This window comes from Phallusia mammillata, chromosome 6, assembly GCF_965637545.1.
Source record: "Phallusia mammillata chromosome 6, kaPhaMamm4.hap1.1, whole genome shotgun sequence".
Taxonomy (NCBI): Eukaryota; Metazoa; Chordata; class Ascidiacea; order Phlebobranchia; family Ascidiidae; genus Phallusia; species Phallusia mammillata.
Genome location: NC_137257.1, coordinates 786,233 through 810,645, shown reverse-complemented (window position 1 = coordinate 810,645; position 24,413 = coordinate 786,233). Strand labels below are relative to the sequence as shown.

The 24,413-nt window shown below is 38.7% G+C and overlaps 1 protein-coding gene across 1 annotated transcript; it reads left to right on the top strand.

The window, feature by feature from the left end:
- Positions 1-6,169: 6,169 nt before the first annotated feature.
- LOC145232624 (baculoviral IAP repeat-containing protein 7-like) lies at positions 6,170-20,883 on the top strand. Its single transcript, XM_080097286.1, has 16 exons — positions 6,170-6,352; positions 6,417-6,552; positions 7,613-7,789; positions 9,249-9,361; positions 10,032-10,078; positions 10,477-10,561; positions 10,640-10,698; positions 11,287-11,369; positions 11,836-12,021; positions 12,466-12,580; positions 13,071-13,224; positions 15,038-15,137; positions 15,897-16,074; positions 16,732-16,844; positions 19,344-19,471; positions 20,648-20,883. The coding sequence occupies exons 1-16, from the start codon at positions 6,190-6,192 to the stop codon at positions 20,881-20,883; spliced, it is 2,073 nt and encodes a 690-aa protein (XP_079953412.1). The 5' UTR covers positions 6,170-6,189.
- The last annotated feature ends 3,530 nt before the right edge of the window (positions 20,884-24,413 follow it).

Here is a 24,413-nt window from a genome sequence, read left to right as displayed (position 1 = left end):
CGGGAAGCTAGCAGCTGTTGATTTCCTTAAAGTGACTGCCTACATGTATAGGTCATCCAGGTTGGTTAACATGAAACCTAATCTATCTACATCTCCATTTATGTGTCTTACAAAATAGACGTTTTTTCACAATGCTGGAATATTATATTGTTTCAAAAGATGCAACGTACAATCGCGAACTTTTGAGTTTATTTCTCTTTGTGAAAGAGAAACAACGTGCAATAATTGCACTGTTGCAATTTACTGTATGATTCGGGACATTTCTAGTTTACAGCATCTAAAGAAGTCTCAGTAACAAAAATAGAAGTAAATTCTTCATTGCGCAGCAGACAAAAACAAAACAGATGGTGGCACTGGAGAGCAGAACTGCTACTTTATGCGTGTCTGGGTTTGCCCGCGTCGGTAAACGGCTCAACTGACACATATCGGATAGCGTGGGGTAACAACCGTTTGGTAGTTCCCCTTACAAATCCCCTACAATTTAAACGCGGCGCCGCTTGTTACCACTTACAATAGGGTTTGCTTTATCTTGTTACAAACCAATATGAGTTCGCAACCTTTTTTGACCACCAATATTAACTGATCATATTGGTCACTTATAGATTTTAGCATGTTGTCCGTTTTGTACATTTGACAGACTTTACTGCATTAGTGCAGTTACCTAACGATCGAGACTTGCTAATTTCGCTTGCTTTAATGTTTAACGCTTAAAAGCTGCACCATAGGATATCCGTACCGTCGCATTTTATTTGCCCAAAACAAGCATCGGTAAAGTTGCTGATTGCCGAAACTTCAGTACGTTTGTGTAGGTATCACTGAAGTGTCAGTCAAGTACTAATATCGCGCAAACCATCGGGGATCGGCGCCGATACAGTATTATCGACAAACCAATTTTGCATAGATTTACATTTGGCGCATAAAGCAAATACAAACCAGAAAGGTGGCTTTCCAAATTTATACATATCACATCCTATGTCATGGCTACCCACATAAACTATCCGGAATACTTGCAACGCCGGACAGACATCTGTTTCCTAGTTTTGAAATGCATTTATGCTGACCTACAGTAACCTCTAGCCGTGCTTTGTTTAAACGGGCAGTAAATAAATGAATGACAGTTGTTTACAACTTACGTAACAGCGGTTGTCGTTCGTGACTATGGGAAGCTAGTGTAGCTGTAGATTTCCCTCAAAGTGACTACCTACACATAGGTCGCCTTGGCTGGTAACTTAAAACCTAATCTATCTACATCTCCATATATGTGTCTTACAAAATAGACGTTTCTCTTCACAGTGAAATTGTTTTGAAAAACGCAACATACAATCAACGTGATATGACGAGGAAAGCATAGAGGCACAGTAGCACACAATCCACGGTATCATTTTAGAAATTTCAAGGTTAAGGCATCCACAACTGTCTATGGGCAAAATAGATTTCTTCAGTGCTGCTGTATGTCGGGAAGGCAGCAGGAAGCAGACTGTAGCTCTGAAAAGCGGAACTTTCATCATGCATGGCTGGGCTTGTACGCGTCGGTAACGCCACAAAAGTGAACGACTCAGCCAATCACGAACCGCCACATACCGGTTGGTCGGTTGCACCAGGCGGGAAATTCCCTACAACCACCGATGATATCGTCCCAGAACACGCACCTCGTTTGCCAATCCTAATATAGTTTATGATTACTGTACATTTCAGCATAGCATCGTCAGTCAGACTGTTTGAACGTATGGAACCAGCATTCGCAAAGTCTTTATGGTAGAACGTTTGCTTTAGCCTGAACCGCCGTTGTTTAATATCGCGCAGAGCTGTTTGGCTATCCCAGTAGTTCTTAACGGGGCGCCAGCGCTCCCCTGGATGCGTTTGCTATCACTGAGGGGACGCTGGAGCATAATTGGGCGATTGTGGTGACGTTGGGAGAAGATGGAGCAGGTAAAACGAAACGACAAAGTCATTTATCTCTTCCAGTGACCGGTAAAAGTAAATTTGACTAGGTATTCACTGTACAGGGTACTTTGTCTTGCTGCGGGTTTTCGAATATGATGTCACAGTACATTTTGTGTAAATCACAACGCGTCATAATGCGGCGCTTTAACAACAACATTTGCAAATAGTAATTGAAGTGTACCATCAGGCCGAACCAAGCCTGAACCCGGTATTTTTAATGCTCGGTACTCGGCCGCATAGCGTTAGACAAAGCCAAACGTTAGACCAGTGTTTCTTAACCTTTTTGCGCTCGTACCCTTTGAGTTTTCATGAAATTTTGTCGTACCCCCTGTCTACAATGGCCGACGGAAGTAAATATAATTGTAACAATGGGAACTAGTTTCAGTGTATTTATAACTTAGGTGTTGAATGCATGCATTTAAACAGTCTTCTAAGTTGAACAATATTACCAGCACACCATCAGTCAATTCACATCAGTCAAAGACATATACAAAATAGCGTATAATTTCACACTGCATGTCGTACCCCCTGCTTTGGTACTTCGTACCCCCAAGGGGTACATGTACCCCCCTGTTAAGAACCCCTGCGTTAGACAATCACTGCAAAACCGTACTAAGAATTTATTACTTGTTTATTAAACAATAATGTAACGGGCAAGTCACAAACAGGTTTGTTGACATCACCATAGAACTTGTGATTTGTTTACTGCTGGCGTACAAGTTCGATCCTCAAGAATAAAAGTGACCGTTTTTAAAAATGTCAAATAGTGGGACACGCGCATTCAAAAGTGTTTTCAATTAGTTGTTGTTTGTTACATAAAAAACGTTTGTGTTTCACCTAGCTTTGGTTCGCCTTATCAGAGTTGCAAGCGAGCCCGAAATCTGAGCCCAAACCCGAAAGTATAAGCCCGAAGCCCGGCCCGAACCCGAAAGTATAAGCCCGAAGCCCGGCCCGAACCCGAAACGTTTTTGAGAAGCCCGTTTAGGCTTTAAGTATGAGAAAGAAAAAAGAGAAAAGACAAACACAATGAACAATAGTAGACAATGGGGTAAACAATACGTTTTAGAGTAGGATGAGCATTAGATCAAAGCCAGAAAATTGTTACTAAAAAGTGGCGGAAACGGAACTTAAAGTCAAGCCCGTTTTGAGCCCGTTTTGAGCCCGTTTTCTGACAAATACCTAAGCCGGAACCCGGCCCGACTTGCCACTCTGTGCCTTACATGTTTTACAAAAGGGACCTCTACAGCTTAAATACGGCCCGTGGGGATAAAAATTTAGCTTAAAGATTGATCTTTCAAATATGGCATTGATATTGTACGGGAAACAAAATCGTTTTGATTATTATCCGTTCTCAGGGGGTGTTTATTAATTATGTACAACTAAAAAGGGCGGTACAGGAAAAAAAGTTGAGAAACGCTGGGCTAACCGGTCGATCATTTCTCGGCCCTGCGAGGCGGCCAATGTCTGGCTCTACCCTCGGCGTTATAACGCACATCTGGTTATGTTTTGGGGTTCTGTGGGTAAATCTGCTTGGGCAACTGGGGCTAAAATTTACAGTACACAAATTTAGATGCTTAACTGCAATGTGTTCAAATTTGAATTGGATTGAAAAACGTTTTATTGACCAAACGAGGAAAATATTTGCAAAAAAAGAAAAAAAAACGTACGAAGACAACATGTGTATTTTTCAGTGAAACACATAATTGTCCATTTTAGCTAGAGTTTGGCCAGCTTCTTAATATATTAAGTTTTCAATGTCAATAAAGCTTATGCTTTAAGACGAAGGTGGGCAACCTTTTTGCATGCGCGGGCCAAAATGTAGTGATATATTGTGGTGGTGGGCCCCAGCGAGGGTCATGCAATAACATAAAAGTGTAGGCAAAGTCAAATACACAATGATTTCGACTTTGTACGCAACGATGTCTATTCTCAGTAATAAACTAAAAACTATCAACATTAATGTAACAACTCTTTAGTACAAAAATGGTAATTACCACACACATTTCGTCCGGTCGATCAAAATCAAATAAGCTTACGAATCGCGGGCCGCTCAAAAGTTGCTCGCCGGCTGGACGCTGCCCGCGGGCCGTAGGTTGCCCACCTCTGTTTTAGGACGTGGCAAGATCGAACTCACTTCTACTGGCGTTAGTTTTGTCGAAAAAGGCTCGAAATAGTTCACTGCGCTTGTTTTTTAACTACGTGTTGTGTTTCCGACAATAAACTAATACTACCTACGTCGAAACTTTCAATATCGACTTGAGATAATGCGTGCACATTAGGCGACAATTATAAACTGTCCAGTCCAAAAGCCAGTCGTGGCCGTTTTGTTTTTAAAATTAATTACATCATTTTTTACATAAAAGTTTGAGCACTGCCTCACCAAGTGCTGCGCAGGTTTGTAAATTTCCATCATTACTTTTTCTGAATGTTTCAACACCGTCTTATTGGTATTCTTTGTTTTTTTCTTTATACCAGGGCACCTTTCAACCACAGTTCTTTACCGGGTGAATCCCCTCACGGTAAAAGCGGCGGTATAAAAACCAACTGGCACAAACTCTGCCACAGCAGTCAGCAAACCAAGTTCCTGTCTGTACTAGCCGATTGAAGCTGACAGCCAGTTATGCGCGAGCCTTACCTCTTTTATCCAGAGAGCAGTCTGCCACACGCCCGGGCAGAACAGAAAAAAGGGAAAAGACTAGCAGGGAATTCCCCTTTAAACGAGTCAAAAAGAAAAAAGCAGCAGCGATAGAACGCAGTGAGACGTGTCGCTTTTTTTTCGGCACGTTTTTTTAGTCAGTTAAAAGAGAATGATTTACTTTTGTTTCTTTTTTTGTAACAGGTTTAAAGGATTTGTACTTTGTGATGAAGAAAGTTGCCAACAAATTTCGAAACAACAACAATCATGTATATTGGCTAACAGGTGCGGGTAAAAGTTAAAGGACTTAAAATATATATAAGTTATATGAAGTCAACAACAAAAAACACCAAACCTGCAATAAAGTTGTTTATTTTATTGACAAATAAACCTCTAACTTTGGATGAAAGGTTGTGGCCAGCACATTAAAATCCGATAGGTGTATTACATTATTCAAACACAAAACAATTTTCCCCCAAAACTTGTGCCTATTTTGTCAATAAGTTGCGTAATGTTCATAAAATTACTCATGTTGTTTCGAACATCTCGTTGTTAGACCTATGCATTACATGCATTGTACTTATTTTTATTCGAAAATGGCCTAAAAATATATTTGCTACTAAAGCATAAAAACAGACCGACGTTTTTTTTTAAAATCGGAAATGAAATGTTACGAGTAAAGAACGAAAATTGCTATGGCCAAATAAAAACAAAATTTAATAAATTATAAGTGTAAAATGTTGTTTTAATTTACAACTAGCTTTTGCCTACGATGTTCCTTAAAAACAATTTTAACGAAAACACTGTTTTTTTTCATAGTTACCAAACGAACATTGCACTACCCTGATCATTAGTGGTGACACGTGGTTTAAATTTGCTGCGGTGCAGTTTCACGAAATATCGTATTGTATTTTAATGTACGAATTTCGGTAGTGCACATAAGAACATATAAATAAAGAAAATTGTTTACTTATTTTAACGATTAAAATTGACTTTATAATAGAATGTTACCGTCAGTCAAAAAAGAATCGTCCTAATGTTTAGACGTCCTAATGCGCCAAACTCACCCTCTGATGTGAGTCCCTGTCACAGAACGCTTTTAGTAATGGTGTAGCAGCAGCGCGTCTACTATCCTCCACCAATTTTACCCTCAACTTTGTCGCGCTTTTTAACGTCTGAACGTTGCGCAGCTATTTCCGGCCTGCTGAATATATTGGTGAATATTTTAGCGCAATGGTGCTGCTACGATTTTGCCCGGCGAAATAAACTCAACTTAACTCAATATTAGCTGGTTTTGCAGTTTTCATATACACGATACGCCACTGATGATCATATTACCATCTTCCATAATACAAATCACTTTATTATTAAAATTCAGTGTGGTTTTCCGTTTTGTTCGTATCTTACTCACACTCACTTCATCTCAATCAGAAATCCAAACATTGAAAGAGCTTCTTCAACCGAATCGAAGTGAATATTGGAATCGTACCAACTTGACTGAAGAGCGGCTCAAATCAGCATTTAACAAATCAACCAATCAAAACAAATTCGAAATAGTTTTGGCGGCATTCTACGTAGCAAATTATCTTTCAATTCGAGAATTTGAAAATATGAAATTTGAAAACACAAGTTCACACAGAATGATGATTGTAACGTTAGCGGTTATTTTAACAACTAATGTTATGACCGAAATCGGTTTTCCGGCGAACGATAAAGATTGGTTCGCAACAAAATATGAAATTCTTCAAGAGATTGTGCCCGACCAATTTCAAGGTAACATTTTTTAACTATATTTTTTGATAAACAAGTTAAATAAATTCAGAAATCATTTTTGCAGGTATTCTAAAAGTTACAGAAGAATTCGAAAATTTATCCAATCAACAGTTATTACTACGCAATACTCCGGAAATTATTTCTGGTTTTGCGAGAGAAAATTTGGAACTGGTTTGCTGCGATGGCGTTGTTCAAGACAGGTTTGTTTGATTCAAAACTTTTCACACGACCACATATCGATTTGTCACAATTGTGGGGACCGGACAATAAAAAAAAAAAAAAAAAAAAAAAAAAAAAATAAAAAAATAAAAAAAATAAAAAAAAAAAAAAAGAAACGTCGATTGTTTACAATAAAACTGCTGGATGAGCAATACTTAGTCAATAAAAAAAATGTTGGGACCGGACAATATTTTACGTTTGGGCCCCGATTTCTGGCGTTGACAACACATTTGATAGGTGGCATAAAAAAATGGACGCAGAAAAAAACACAGTAAAAAAACGTTTAGAAAAGCGCATCGGCTGGGTAAGGAGAAAAGGGAAAGTGGAAGTAAAACTAGATTCCTGAAGCAGGGTTTCCTATATTATTACCAAACGAAAGAACTTTCCAATCAAAGGTAACAAAATACGTTGGAAGTCGTAGAAGCTACGTTACAGTCAACAGGGCTGCGAATGTGTTATTTACGTCACTACACGCACAACCGGTCATCCGATAAAAATTGTTGTCTTAGAATTCATCGATTTTGTGACGCCATTCTGACCGCTTTGACGTATATTGCATTGTAAGGATTATGATACAGCGCGTAAACAACACGTCCGCACTAAACTTATTTGACACCCGATATTCGTCGTTTTGTTTGCGCTGTTTGAATCAGCTGGTTTCTGACGCTGGTTTACCTGCAGAGCTAAGTAAATGTTTTGCAAAGTTTATGAATAATACGCGGTGCGGGAGTTGATTGAGGTGTTTCCCCAAACGGTGCTTTTTTTGCTGAGTGGCGACAAAACAACAGAATTCTGTTGTCAGATGTTTTTCATTGTACAACTATAAGTCAGGGACAGGGTGTGTTGAAAAGTTAGAAATATATTTAAAAGGCCATGAAGGAGCAATTTGAAAACCCTTTGACAAAAACGTATTCGGGTTGTTTTCATGACCGGGTTATTTGTCCAAACTGTGAACTAATAGTGTTGAATAAATAAAGCTAAAATGCTATCCCAAATAAAATAAAATAAAATAAAATAAAAACTTTTCTTTAATTTGTTCAGACCAAAAGATCCTCCCGGCCAGAGGAGCGTGTATATTCCACCGGGCGATACTTTTATGGAATCCTACCGACTTTCAACTTTTATCAGATTTCCAGAACATTCTCCAGCAAACCCACGACGTTTAGCATCAGCAGGTTTCTTCTACACGGGATACAAAGACCGAGTGAAATGCTTCAGGTTAATTTTGATGCATTTTTCAGCGATTTTTGTCAACAAAACCTTCTCAAGTAGAATTTAAGTTTCATCAAGCCTACTGGTCACGTGCTAATCATGTGAGATTGAGTAGGTTGTTCTGCTCACGTGCTAATCACGCATTGATCACGTGTTGGTCACGCACTGATCACGTGGTGATCAAAAGTTGTTTACATCATGTGATAATAACAAATGACCTCGTGCTTATCGGAGATTGTTTTTTTCTGGATTATATTTCAACAGTCTATTGCAACATAGCTGTTTTGCTAATCTAGACGAACTTTTAACTAAATGTGCAACGTGTCACGCCGCAATCACGCTATGCGCGCGTGATATGGTTAAACCCTAACCCTAAACATCAAAGGTTCGTTGCGCAAGGCGATGTTGCAACGCATTTTGGCGTGGGGTTGTTTATATTAACTTCCGAACCCTTTTTGGTCAATTAATTTCTTACATTTTGCAACACGATCAAGTCCAGAGTACGCTGAGTTAAATATAAAGTTCGGTGACGAAACATATACAAATCTTTTAAACTCTTAATCAGTCATTTTTAAACATGTACTACTCGTGTACCACTCAAAAAGCCACGACGTAACACCAACGTCCACAGGCTGAACACCACTGATCTAAACCCAGGCAATCTAACCTTGATTACAGGCTCCACAGAATTTGCCACACGAAAAAAATTTATGCTTAAAATATGTCAAATGCTTTTTTGCACCTCAATACTCTCGTGTAAAAAAGTTTAGGTTTCATTTGCAGGTTTTCTTGGAGCCAAACCATATGATGCACCATAGCAGTTTGCGTTCATTCATTTCTCATGTGAGGGCCATTATATGTTTGGGCCGTCACGTGATAAGTGAACAAATACAAACTGCACTTTCACCGACATCATACTGTAAGTAACTCGCTACTAGAAACAAAATTTGCTGAAAATAGTGCTTAAAGATTCGTATTCTCGTATTGCCTTCTTATAATCTTCTAATAGCATTGTTTTCCACTAAAAGCTTGTGATTTCACCTGCTAATGAATAGGGTCACTAAACTTTTTCACATGCAGCTGGCCAGAAAACATTAAAGATGACACAGGAGGGCCACTTAGCCTACACGTCCAAACTGCAGGAGTTTTCCAATGCTTTTGAGGGGCCAACAATGCGCAACTACTGTAAAATAGTAAATTTCGCAGGCCGGATAAAAAGTTGTCGCGGCCGTAGTCTGGCGGCTCTTGTGCTAATGTGTACAAGTCACGTGACTATTGTAGAGAGCCACGTGCTTCTGCGTGATAACTGTAGGTCGGCCCGGGTTTTTCAGGTTGGAGTTTAATACAACGGGCATTTTGCCGCATTTTCACCTTCATCACTTTCGGGGCCGGATACTGGCTTGTACTTTCAGATTATGGCCCCAATTTAAGGCCTGCTTATACAACTCCGTTCTTGTGTCAACAGTTGCGGGCTGTGCGTCCAAGACTGGACAATCAGTGATGACGTCAGAGCAGCGAGATGGCACAGGGATGATTGTCCGTTGATGAAAGGAGAGGATTGTGGGAATGTTGAAATTGGTACGAACCGTTTTCGTTTAAGTTGAGTGTGTCATCATGTTGGTTATTTTTTTCTTCAAATACTCCAGGAATGCAATCATGATTTTATTTTTTATCTTTTGTTTATTTTTTTATTTTATTGATTTTTTATTTTATGATTTTATCTGTTTCCCATTGATTAAGAGAACTTTGATATGATAAATAACAACAGATTCGTGTTAGTGAACTTATGTATTTTTTCTGCTTCCTGTTCATTAAGAGAACTTTGATGTGCTAAATTTGCAATAGTTTTCATGTTGTGAACTTGTAGTTTTGTTGTAACGTTTCTCCAACTCTAGCAGATCCTACAGGCGTTTGCAGTTTCCCTTTAGCACTAAGCGCCGACAATAAAGTCCACACGCAATTTGAGTCGCTATTTGCGCTGACTAATTGGTTTGCGACTTGCATGATTGTTCAGCAACTGCGCTTTGCTAATGCTATTCTGTGAACAGTTTGACAGTAAAAGTTGGGTTTATCAGGACAGAAACAGCAGTTTTGCACAAAAACAAAGTGACTTTCTCAATTATTTGTTGTTCGGCATTGTTGCACAAACCTGTGAAAAGTTTAGAGGTTTCTTTATTTGATAGGATTTGTGGTTAATGTTTATGGAATTAACTAAATCACAAAAACCGAGTTATTTATTTACATTCAGGCGGAGGAGGTCTTGCTCGATTCTTGCAACCAACCGACAGATCTCAGGTAAGCAAGTTGCACATATAGCATAATGGATTTTGAGTTAAGAACCCATTGGAAAAACTCTTTATACATTTCGGCATGGTCCTATTGGGTCTAAACGTTATGGAATATTGTATAGATTTTAAATCCACTTGATCTTGAACTTGCCTCGTTGAAAACTAAAGTAGGCTTATACAAGTACAACTTCAGATATGGCGAAATCGTGCAATGACGAAATGATTTCATCCCAATTGAAAACTTTCATACTGAATGTTATGAAACACATAGTTTGGCATAGTTTGGCTGCGAACAATTTTGTGTTTTGCTTTTAAGTTTCATAACAATCAGTATGAAAGTTTTCAATTTGCTTTGCTCCTAAGTAATAATTTTTGCATGCCTGATATTTTTACTGTTTTTCGCAGGTTGGGTCAAGAGGTCGTGATTTGCCTGATTTTGTTCGACCAAGAAATGCTGCTGCTGCAAGTTCACCCAGTTTGGCAACAAAGCGTGAGTTCAAAAACCTGTTTAATCCAAAATATGCACAGAAACATATTAAATTGTGCCTTTTACACATTATTGTTACAGATCGTGCGCCTGCTTCACACCAAACTGCGAGGCCTGTGTTCCAAAGTAGCTCGATTAACGTAAGTTTGTGTTTTTCTGTGTTTTGAGAAAAGATCTAAATTGCTTTCAACCTATAAGATGTACATAAAAGGGAAAGATGTCTATCTAAAAATAAAACTGACAATAGACTTAAAAGGTGTAATTATATCTACTCTATATGTTCTACAGTTTGAAAGACGATGCAAAAAAACATGCAATTATTATTGGCAAAAAACTTTAACTTTAAAGATTTGAAACGGTTTCGTGTTTAAATCCAATTACAAAACTTTCTTTAAGCATGTGTTAACCATCAATTTTTAAGTTGCAACATCACATACCGAAACCAATTAGTTCTTTTCACGTTGCAAGCATTAGTTAGGGTTAAAACTTCCTCATGTCGTAGGACGTGAAAGCGAAACTTATTGTAATGCTGTTACGTAACAAGTTTCGATTGACAACAAGTGAATAAAACTGGAACTAATCCTTTGTTATCTTCTAATCGAAAAGATGACTTCATACATTTTAACTTTCAACACAGTAGCAAAGACTTCCAAAAAAACGTATAGAAATGTTCATTGAAGAAACGATCAATTTGGCAAAAATATGTTTTAATTCGTTTTTTTCTGCAGTCTGTTGAATTCGCGACAATTCCGTCATCCTATCACGAAAGATTTGTGAAAAACATGGACTTGAGAAAGGAATCAGAAAGACTGTAAGTTGAACATTTGATCAAATTTTAAATAAATAAGACAAGCATGACATACTACTTTTTGCGTGCATTGTTACGTCAATTTCTGCAAAACAGAAAGTTAATTTTAGTTTCTTTTAGTTGGTAAATCCGGCATATATTAGGTATTACGTCCTATACTGCGAAACTGGAGTTTCAACAACTGGACTTTCCTTCGAACTATTATTAGAAAGGCGAAACTACTTTGAATTCGGGGAATTTCTTACGCAGACTTGTTACGCTTGAAAAAAAGGAACTACTTGCTTTATTTATACGCATCTAATAACGAAAATACTAGGATTTTTTCTATTTCGCAATCGTTTTAGATTAAGTTTGTCCCGTTTTCTCCACTGAAACCGCTGATAAAAACAAAGATGGTGTAACTGTAAAAAAAATTAGGCCTCAGAATTTCCTTGTGAAATTGAAAAACACAAATTATCTTGTTTTTCAGTCGAACTTTCGAACACTGGCCAAACGAAACACCGACAGTGAGTTCGAACGACCTTGCAAGGTCTGGATTCTTCTATTTGGGAAATCTTGACCGGGTTCAGTGTTTTTCATGTGCTGGTGTTTTGCGCAACTGGAATTATGGTGACAATGTACAAGCTGAACATAGAAGGCACTTTCCACACTGCAGGTAGAAATCATAATATTCATGCGTTCTGTTCTAAGAATAACTGATTGTTAAATGTTAAAACCGACTCCTGTACCAAATTATTTTTAAATGTCCAAGTCGAGAGTAGCAAAGCTCTCCCAGAAACGTATATAAGATGTAGGCTACTCGTGCAATTTTCTATTACTTTATTTGAGTAAACAGTAGATTACAAACCAAAACAACCCTGTTCAGATCGCCAATCGGCCTTGGTGGTGTTACTTACTGGAATACAATAGCGTATTAAAATTAATTCATAGCATCCCAGCCTAATCGAAGGCGTCATGTTGAATCAGCCGGTCACCAAGCATTCCCATATAGCAAGGCGTAGGCGAGAAAATTTTTTTAGCTTGCGGATTGTGGGATTCGAACCCACGACTGGAATCTTTCCCGGAATTTACGTAACATAATGCTACCTATTCGTGGCAGATTGGTCCAGGGAAGCGATCCAAATAACATGTCCCTAACACCGGAGGAAAGGGAGCAAACAGCAAGCAGTCAACCAGTGTTCACTGAGCCACCAGATCCGTCTGAGGCAGAACAGGTGAACTTTTAATCAACCGACAGCGGCGTCGGTTGCACTTTTAATCAACCTTCAGGGGACTCGGTCGCACTGTAACTGAACCTTCAGGGGATGTGTGTACTCTTTTACTGACCCCGTAGCAGATGTTGTTAAACTTTTTACTGAACCTCCAGGGAAATGATCACATTTTTCCTGAGTTGATAAGAGCGCTGTGTTAATCAAAATATTTCAAATTTGGAAATTGTCTACTGGTAAAGCTTATAGTTAATATAAACTCTGTGTAATCGTATGGTTGTTGGTTCGAATCCCAGCTAATTCTATTTTCTGTCATCAGCCGAAATGACATTGGACAATCCAATAAATGCAACGTAAATAGTTTGCTTGCCTCGCCTTAAGTGGTCCAATACGGACCTTAGATCAAATAATAACTAGTTTTGTGATTTTTGAGCCTTTTTTCTGACTTGATTAGCTAGAAAACTGATAAAACCCCAATGTATGCATTCTATCTCAGAGGGACTTGAGAAACATGTTCCAGTGTCAATTCCCAGTAAATCCTCACATGAGAAATGAAGATGCAAGATTTGAAACTTTCGACCATCGTTGGAATGCCAACAATGTTGATGCGACTCCAAGACAAATAGCTGGAGCTGGATTCTTCTTTCTGGGTGAGTGGCATCACCTTGTGGGTGCAATTCAGTGGTGGAATTCCATTTTTTGTCAGCCTGTTCTATCACAAAAGTCATATTTTTCAGCCGGTCCAGTTACAAAAAGTCCATTAACAGTAACCAGTAATGCTAACCTGTTTACTGGTCTCACAAAATTTCGTGAGACGGTTCTACAGAATCGGCGCAAACCGGCTGAATCCCACCACTGATGCAATTGATTGCTAAGTTTCATGATCAACCTCGAGCTATTAGTGAATCAAGTCATCAGACAGTCAAATTTATATATAAGATGGAAAGTAGGAATATGTATTTAAGATTGGGATTAGCGTGAGGCATTCGTACAGACCAGCGATTGCAACACACTGATGCACAATTCTACAAGTAGCGTTGTACCGAATCAAGCTGGTCTCTAAAACATTTCACACATTAAGACAGATGCTTTAACCCTACCGAGGTTATAGGTCATGGGTTCGAATCCCACAGCTGGCTAGATTTTTTGGCATTATATACATCTACATCTATGCCTGGCGCATTATAATATTTAGGAGGTTTTGATTTTGAATGGTTGCTTTTACATTCATGCAGATGAGGTGTAGCTTATTGCCATGTTTATATTGTTGCGTTTTCCAAGACAGAATCTCAATGACTATAGCTTGATAAATCCGTGCAATGTATAGAGTTACAATTGAAATCCCTCAGTCAAGATTAGATTTCATGCGCAGAATGTGAAGGTTACTTGGGTTAGGTTTGTATGTAAATGGAGTACCTCGTTAATTACATTTGCTTGGTTACAACACAAGTACAAATAGTTCGCTTGGGCGTATCAGAGTTACACAACAAGAGAAAAGGCAAGGTTAAACCAAACGCCCTTGTATGGCGAAATTAGATTCTTTCTCATACCTGTTTGCTTACGTATCTACGCCTTGTACTTAGATACGCCCTTCAAAAATATCAAAGTGAAGGTAACCTTTATAGCATATCAACTCCCTGAGTTTGTATTCGAAACAATCAACAATGTAGAAATACATTCACAGTTGTAACCTTTGTTGAGCCTAACATGTGTTTAACAGAAAACTGCTTTTACAAGCAAAGGTTTAAGTTCAAACAAAGATTACGTCAGTATTTCATAGTTTTGAGGACGTAAGGGTATGTTTGCCGTCATATTAACAATGCCACTCTTTGTGTCACAAAGTAAGTAAAACATGAAACAAATGGTCTTTGTATAAGGTTCGCTTTATACTAAGGTTTGACCCGATACCTAGTACTCATTTCGATACCAGTACCCGATATTTTCCACCTAACTTCAAACTCTTTGAGACACCAATACGGATTACTGTTTCTTGTGTGAATCGATTTTACTTTAATGGTTTACATTTACAACTTCCGCCACATCATAACAATAAAGTCAGCCCAAAATCAACCGTGCCTTAAATGCTGCTTTGGTGAACAGATCCTTTCTTAAGTCATATAGCCAACGATACAAACAATTACGTTGAACTAAATTCTGAGTCAAAGGTCAGTTTCAGGCCACTTTATTGCCAATTTTTTTAATAAAAACAGCAGCAAAGCACGGTTCACCTGTTTACATATAAAGGCAGTGCTGGGATTCAGCCGGTTCGCATAGGTTCTATAGAACCTTCGTACGAAATTTTATAACAGAACCGGCTGAAAAATACGACTTTTGTGATAGAACCGGCTGACAAAAAACTGATTCCCGCCACTGGTGTATAAAGGTATCGGAATTTGTTCCGATAACGCCGAAGTATCGGATACAGCGCATAAACATGTTTACTAACATCTCTATGCATTACAGGAGAGCGCGACAGAGTAAAATGTTGGTATTGCAACGGTGGATTACAAAACTGGGATCCACAAGATGAACCCTGGACAGAACATGCAAAGTGGTTTCCAACGTAAGTTTACAGATAATTTGCATTTAACAGGTAATTTGCATCAAACTTGTTTCGAATCAAAAGTTTCCTGTACTACCTAGGCAAAGTAGAGTCACTACTTGTTACAAAGGCTATTTTCAGAGACCGTTGTTTGTTTTTCTTTTATTGTTGATGTCGAACGTTTTTTAGAATTCTCGCTATTGTTGTGTCAGCTCATGACGCTATTTTGAGCAGTTCCTGTTTTCATTCTTCTCATTAAGCATTGCATCAACGCGGTTTTTCTTACCGGGGTTTTACCCGTCTCCCGTTTGTCTAAAATACCCAAAGTGAAGCAATTCTCTTTAAATCCACCACGTTGATAAAGTCCTCCCTATAACTAAAACCTCCGCGGTCTTGCTGGCAAAATAACCTGGTATATTTCAGGTTAACATTTTGCCAGACGCACAAAATCACTGCGAAGGAAAACTGTAACTTTTTTAAAGTCGTGTTGATTATGACCGTGAAAACTAACTTGGTTTCCCATCTTTTAGGCCCTAATTACGCTTTGCCGGTTCTTAGTTTGTTTGGACGTAATAAGCACAAAAAAAGGGCTTCACTCGATTTTGAGTTCCAATTTATTTTCATTTCTTCCAGATTTGTCTGCTAAAAGCCAAAACTGACTAATGGGGTTTAAACACATTTTTTCATTTGATAAGGCCAGCCTGTTGTCTCCAAGCTGACTATAAAACCGCCACTGTTTATTCTGCGAAAATTTCACTAAACAACTGTTTATCTTTCCAGTTGTGAATTCCTTCTGCAGAGGAAGGGACCCGACTTCGTCCATCGCATGGTTTCAATGTTTCCCAATTTACCACGGCCCCAGTTGCGAGGGGCTGGGTTGGATGTGCCCCCGATGATGGGTGAACGTAGAGGTCAATCAGAGGTCAACAGACCACCCCCACAGATCATTGACCCACAGGTGAACTTTCGATGTCCATGACATTTGTGTCGTCACAATTGCCATTAAAGGTTACCGAACGCACATACATTAAATCATGTCGCATATTTATCTGACACGTGTTTAACATCGTGCAGTGGCGCAATGTCTGAAATATCTAACTGGAATGAATTACACTGACCACGACAATACAAACAACTGAAATTCCACACGCTCTTACGGGCTATGTTCATAGTTCTACTCTTTTATCACTCGACTGGTGCCATTGGTGCGTACGAGCTAACTATCACTGCGTTTTTGGGTGTTTTTATCGCAATTGTTGCTTTATAACAACTTTTAATCTAGTCATTACCCTGATAAAGGCGTCCTGATAAAGGGATGTCGAAACGCCGGGTTGTTGTAATTAAAACTGTTGAAGGAGCCACATATTTGTTAATTCATAGTTACAGTTTAATCCATACATTTTTGTTGCATGATTTGTGTAAATACTGTTTACTTATCGGATCAGCTAAGTTTGTTGTCGAAATCCTCAAAAACCAAAAAATTCCAGAACTTAGAATAATTTAACTCCACTTATTTCAACACGGAATATTTAAAAGCCTTATCTCCCTTGTTTTTCGATAATGTGGTTGTTTATAATCTCAGTTTTTACTGGTGAATTATTTTCTTCCTCTTCAGGAGGATTTGCGAAGGGAAGAGGAAAGAGTAAACGTTGCCATGAGAACGGATGTTGCGAGAGCCGCGTTAGACATGGGATTCGAACTCAGAACCGTTCGAGGAGTTATCAGAAGGTGAATGTCGGAATCATATTATATTCTGTTTCTTTAATCAAAAACATAACTGCCAGAAAACGTGTAAGAACACATTATGCCGGCGTTCTTTACACACAAATTTTCTGGCAGTTATGGTTTATATTAAATTACTGTTTAGGTCAGTGTGTGTAGTCCTATTATCTGTTTCGATTTAATAGTTTGAGCAGCGAAACACTTTTGCAAAGTCCTGTTATGTTTCAGGTTTTGATAAAGATTTTTACTATGTCTGTTGCCTGGCCCTTGTTTACTAATGGACTCTTTGCGGCGGAAAACCCCGTAGCGCAAACAGGAACACGAAAAGACACTTAAATTGTTTGCTGTAGCGGTTTCGCGGTTAAACAGTGACCGGTTACTTAGAACTGCGAGTCATCAAGCGATCAAATAAATGACCTGAAGGCAGAATGCAATTAGTTTGGGGAGAAGCCCTGACGTAGAACTCGTTTCGTCATGATGTAATAAAAGCAAGTCAACCAGCTTTCAATCACACGATTTACATCCAGCACAAAATTAGAATAGGGGGAACCCACTGACGAGGTGCGCTTAAATGTTTTTGTCTGAAAAACGTGTTGTCATGTTAAAAGTAAAGCAAGTCTGTGTAAAGCAAGTTGACACAACCGATCTTTCAAGGTCAATTTTGGTTCCATTAAAAGTCATTTGTCAAGATCTTAAAAGCTTTTTGGACAATGTTTGTCTAGACCAGCGTTTCCCAAACTGGGGTCCCCGGTTCTTTAGGGGTCCGTGAAGCAATTTTGGGGGGACCGCAAAGCGGGTAAAATAATTCTATAATCTTATTTGGCGCCAGTTTGTGCCACTAAATAAGTTTAAATCAAAGTAGAAATGATAATCAACTGTCTCCATTGCTAAACAATGGCCTTTATTGAATGACAACTGTCAAAAATTCAATTGTTTGCGCACAATCGTAATCGTTTTTGTCCTGTTTGTGATGTCATATGCGGTTTTTGGATGATTGTTATGCGCAATTTTGCATATCTAGCTAAAATTCTGCAATCAACTTTTGTTTTTATGAAATACACATTTAGGCTTAAGGACCGCGAGCCCTCGAAATAATGGCGAAGGGACCGTTTTGAAAAAAATATGATAAAGTTTGGGAACCACTGCTGGTCTAGACAAATCCGCTCGCTACTGGGTTTTTGCGTTAATCATAAATGTATAGGCTTTTGTTTGCAAAAAACCTTGGCCTTTCCTACAAAATTGTGTAGAAATGGGTGGTAAAGTAAAAAGTTAAAAAGCTTTGCTCTACAACAACGATGCAACTGTTAAAGGTCCTAAACTTCCACAACCTTTTAAAACGATTTTAAAAATCGATCACTGTGTACGAGACAATGGTTTCGTTTCAAGGCATTTTCGCCATTTCCTTGCGAAAACATGAATTCTCTCGTGGGAAATGTCAAGCTGTTTTGGAAACCAAACAAGATTCCCAAATAAAGCCATGTCTGTGTTTCCTTGACCTCATGTGAGCCAACAACTAATGGCGATGTATAATGGAAAGTCTGTGTTGGAAGCACAAAGCAGATTTCAAGTAGAAATGTTTCATTTAAATTGCGGCATTGCAGAAACTGTGAGAAACAATCGTTTATTAGTTTAAACCAGGGGTGGGCAACCTTTGTTACTGTGCGGCCAATTATAAATGTTAAAATTGGATCGCGGGCCGCATATGTTCATCACACAAAGTGATTTTGCTTTGTTTCTTACCAAATATGCTTAACTACAAGTACAATTCGTATTTGATTCTAGCCACATTTTGTCAGGTCGCAGAAAACTAGCATCAGGCCCACTAATCAGCTCAAAAATATGTAATAATTGGCCTCGTTCGCCAGTACTTTTGAAATCCAAGCGCCGCTGTGGGCCGCACAACCTTTAATAAAGAGCTTTGGGAAACCACTGCTGGTCCGGGCCGCAGTTTGCCCACCCCTGGTTTAAACCAATGTCGGATCAAAATGTTCATTGTAACAATATTCTATCGAGATTCATTCAAGTTTATAGTATTTCGACACCGTTCACAGTTGACGGCATTCTCTAACAATTACTTGCACTTGTGCAAACCTGTAACAACTAAAATGGCAAATGCAGTGAGGTAATTCGGCCAGTTCGCACCGGTTCTGTGGAACCGTCCTACGTAATTTTGTGAGATCAGCGAACCGGTTAGCATTAATGGTCACTGTCAATGGACTTTTTGCAACAAAACCGGCTGAAAAATATGAAATTTATGATAAAACCGGCTGACAAAAAACTTGAATCCCACCTCTGGGCAAATGTAAATATTGCAGGATTTGTAAAAAACATTAATTAATAAAGTTAAAACCGACGTGTTCCCTAATTGCTCTTTATCACAATTTTCCGCTGAGATATTTTTTCAGATTTAGTCTATAAAACACAGTTGAATCTCCCAAAAATTATTTACACTTAAGTAAACCTAACCATCGAATCCTCACATAATAAGCGTTTGTTGCTTCACAGACGACTGCGTGACGGCGAAATGTATTCAACCGTGGCCGAAATTATTGATGACGTCACAGCCGCAGACGATGACGTCATGGAAAGCGAAACTGAAGATGAAGTGGCGACAGCTCGCGGAAGCGGTAGAGGTCAGTGAAAATAATTGAGCAGGGTTTCTATGCTTGTTAAAACAATGGTGTTTAAAACGATGAAAACATATTACCAGTTGTGGGATTCAACCAGTTCGCTCCAGTTATATAAAACCGTCTCACGAAATTTTATGAGATCAGCGAACCGGTTAGCATTACTGGTTACTGTCAATGGTTACTCTTGTAACAGAACCGGTTGAAAAATATAACGTTTGTGATGGAACCGGCGGATGAAAAAATTGAATCCCACAGATGCATTTAGCTGCATGGAAAACCGTAGTGTTTACTTTTCTCACCATCAACTTTACGACTTAGTGCTTCCGTCATAACCAACGAGTCATGCTGACACAAAATTTTCTTTGTTTTACGACGTAAATATGTGGGGTTTTTATCGCAAGAGTGATAGAGTTCTGAGAAACGTATTCGTCTGAACTTTTATGACATCACTCGAGATTGAAGTATGAAGTCTAACTTTAAAGCTTAATTCAACTTCCCTGTTGAGAGAAAATAAAAAACCTTCCCTGTTGGGTTCAACGCTTTTTAATACGGCGCAATTTTTCACGGTTCGGAGCATGATTTCCATGAATTATTTTTGCTCGTGAGAAACGTGTTTGAGAGTCATTGGTCCGCAGGTTGGGAAAATAAATAACCTGAGTGTTATTTTATACGACCTAGTTTTTATGGATCAGTGGGTTAAACGAAAATTAAATCAACCAAAAAAATGGTCCAATGGACTTGTAAAAAATCTGACATCTGGAAGGCGGACTCATTGTGAGCATAACGCATTCAGGCGTTGCCCGCTCATCGAGGTGGAAAAATAAAACAAACAAACAATTAGGAATGTAGATGTTGTTAGCTTCTTTCTTAGAATCCGTATTTTGACAGGATAAATATGTTTGATGTAAAACGTATCGACGTAACAGTCACTTTGGTTGAACAAGCATTTCATTCACCATATCTAATAGCATATTTAACAAATTTGTCGTTCAACTGGTGTAATGCTAAACAAAATACTAGCTGTTGTTTTAAGAACTTGTATTTTTGATGACGTTTATTTTTGCCGTTCTAGTGGGCAAAACGTCAGCAAAATTACAAGTTCTTGAAACAACAACTAGTATTTTGTTTAGCATTACACCAGTTGAACGACAAATTTGTTAAAGTCACTTTGGTTTGCAGGGATCGAATGTGCAGAGGAGCCGATGGAAACAACAAACAACAGCAGCAGCCCTTCCATGCAATCGCGTATTGATGAGCTGCGCGCTGAGAGGATGTGCAAAATATGTCGTGTTAATATTTCTGACCTTGTATTGGTTCCCTGCGGTCATTTGTGCACCTGTCAATCATGTCACCCTCGTCGTTGTCCACTCTGCAACAAGAAAGTCGAAAAGTCGATTCGTGCTTACATCACATAGACAGGCTGCCTCGGGTTGAGCTACACGAGCCGATACACAGATGAAACCCATGCGTGCTTTGAGGCTGGGTTTTTTAGGTGTCACCGGTTTGTTGTGCTACACACATTCGGGGTTTACATATACATGGAAACGCCGCCCTTTGTACGTTATTTCATCATCCTGTTTTGCCTATATGGCGAGTTGCCCCAATATAACTGTAAGTTCACCGAAATGTTTGTATCTATGTGTGTGAATAACCACTTGCTGTTAAAATAAGTCAAAAAAACGCAAGTGAGTGTATGCAATTAAAAATTCCAAACAATATTTTGTAATGTTTTGTACATAGTTATTCGTGCATGTGTGTTGTGTGCTCTTCAATTTTTTAATATTGTACCATTAGCCCTTGCTGTTGAAAACGGCTTCTTGGCACGAAAATGTAAATAAGTAAAACCTTACAAATGTAAAAAAAAATTTAACCTGTCATGTGCTTGTTGCTGGAAATTGTGTCCAAGCATTAGTTATTATTATTTTTGTTTATTGTCTTTATTATTTTGGGCGGCGTTACCCATGTTGTGTTTACTCTATGGTGGCAGAACATCTGCGTCTGCACGAATTGTTACATCATGTTTTGGGCAGGATTTAATTCCGTAGTCCCAACTGCCTATAACGTTAGGAAGTAAAAACTTCCATAAACCTAAATAATTGATAAAGCATGTAAACATATGATTTATTTGGCAAATTCAAAATGCATGTTGGGATTCAATCAGATTCTGCCCCATTAGATGATGTGAATTTTGCTGTAGAACTCAAATGTTTTTGTCTTAGTGATTTGTGGCGACTTTTCGAGTTTCTTGTGCTGCATTCAAAAATTAATAAAACTTATTGTGAAAATAACAACATACACAAAAGTCGTTTGCATACAACTACGGCTTTGCGAATATTCTACCCGCACAGTTTTATGGTTTTTTTAATACCCAGGCAAATCTGCGGCTGTACAGGGATTGGGATTACTAAACAGCAATCTTGAACAGGATCGCAATGTTGATGCATTTTATCACAGAGTTGTCGGTTTATTGAAACTTTTGGTCCTCTTTCTCGTGGTTCTCGTAATGCGGAGGGGCTTTGTAGGTGGAATGTGAGTCGATTGCTATTGTACTTATTTCAAGAAACTTACAAACAGCCCTGGTTTTGGGCAAAGTCTTGGACACTTTTTTTTGGAATTGCTAATTTCGGTGGTTTTGGAAAAATGCTCCATAAGAATACGCTTATTTCTTTCTTTTCCTATTCAACAGAGTTTTTGTGGTACAAGGTTGACCATTCGTGCTCTTTTGTGTTGCCAATCCTTTTGTCGCCGTGGCACGGTATCAAGAAGCGACATCGATTGGAATTTTCAGCAGGAGTTTTATTGTTGCAAGCCCACCCGCATTTCGGTATCAAGCTCTGAAGCAAGCGAGGGATTGAACTTTTCGACAACACTTTTCCCCCGGCAAGCTTGGAAAGCTTTCATAAGAGGCTACATATTTCACATAACACACTGATTCTACGCAATGCAGCAATGCTGGCTGGTTTGTTTAAAGTTTTGGAGAATGTTGCCATAAATTTCCATTTTTTAACATTAATACGTTTTCACGGGTCGTCTTTTTGGAGTAACATTAGACTTATTTTAGGTTTAATTTTTGGGGGGATAGTTTTGGGGGTTTACGTTTGACAAGTTGTTTTGCAAGTTTTTCGAATTTTTGCACCAAAATGTCGGCAGCTGGTTTAGGTAATAATTCACCAAATTTATTGCCTTGGTACCCCTTGTCCCAACTCCGAAATAGATTGCCTTGGTACCCACTTGTCCGAACTCCGAAATAGTTAATAACGAGAATAAACACATCCTGCCTGGCAGCGACAGCTTCCATCGTTACCGCGATTGAGCAAGTTTGCTAAGCCGTCATGCGGGCCAATTTGCCGTACTGTACCTTCTGGGGAATACCCACAAAAAAACTTTGGGGAATTAGTTTTGATGCTGGCAATCGGATCACAGCAGGACACGCAATATGTCTGTATAGCCTAGCTTATTTCCTTTCCCCGTAACTGCCAGTAAGATAGGAGTGGATATTTTACACCATTAAACTGCATTCCTCGAAATGCTCAATGAAGTCCAGACGCAATTTATCCTCCGCGCAATATTTTGGATTTCCTCTTGTAATCCGTGCAAATTTAGGCTTTTTACGTGTAATCCGCGCAAAAAATATGTTGTCCGCGCAACTTGGCACAGCTTTCTTAGGTAACTATAATAAACTTTCTTTAAATTTTATATTTTCGTTTTACAATGAAGTTCTATGTCGTCACAAGCCTTATTTCGCAAACAATTCACGTAATCTTCTCTTTACAACAATGTAAAATTTACAACAATGTAAATTCAGAAACCTCTGCTTGCATTTATGGAAATCGTAAAATCACGTTTCTTGGTTTTCTTAAGAGCTAATGAAAAGGCCGAGCTCCTTCATTACAGCGTTGCGCAAACATTTGTCTTGTTTGAAAAGGCGAAGTTTAATCATTAAGAAACATAAAAGTTTTACCCCCTGGTAAGTGGAAACTTGTTCGCATTACGTCACCAAATACTTGTTCAATCCAATTTACTTCAGCTAGAGAAAATCGCAGAATTACTCTGCGTAATTTGGATGTGTTTTAGCGAATGTTAACATGATGGTAGGAAACACGTACAGTGGTGAAGGGCACGGGGTGGAATCTGTGACCCTGTAAAGTTTAGATAGGAAACGACGTCCGGCCCAGCAAACTGTTTCATAGCAGCGATACGATTTTATTTCTTTTTTTGTTTCTAAACAGATCGATGCGTCCCGTGCATACCTCCGCAACCGAACATTGCGACCAACATCACTTGTAGTTGTTGTATCAGCATATATAAGTGCGGCTGGCCATCTAATCACTGTTGATTGCAAACGGTCCATCCCTTATAAAAGGTTACACACCTAAGGTAAAAGTACTAAACGTACTAAATAAATGTAATACCAAACTTATTAAAAACCATAAATAGTGAAAATCTGATTGAATTTAACCTAATGGTGTTTTTGGTAACTCGCTTAATTAAAGTTGGCACAGAGTCAACAAAAAGCAATTAGTAGCGCCGGTGCAGGTTTTCGTTGAAACTCGAGAACCGGTCGTGGGATCACTCAACCCTAAACCACAAAAGCCCTGATTGCGTTAACTATAAATGAAGGTATAGTGCCGAAATGACTTACAAAAAATGTAATTTATTTATTGTATGTACAAAAATGTTAGTAATGAAGTATTTTACTAACGATTACGTCTCAAGTAATTTGACTTTGTGTAATTTCGCTTACAAACGATTTGTTACTCGGTTTGTAAGCACCAATTGTTTTTGCAACGTTATGGTTCTGCGCCTAAAGCTCGAGGTATTTGTAATCCAACTTGTTTAGTTTGTTTTACCACATATTAAATTTCCACGGGGAGGTTAAACGTTGAAGCATCTGCAAAGACTTTGGAACAGGCCCTGGGGATTTTTCGGCTGGTGATAACTGGCG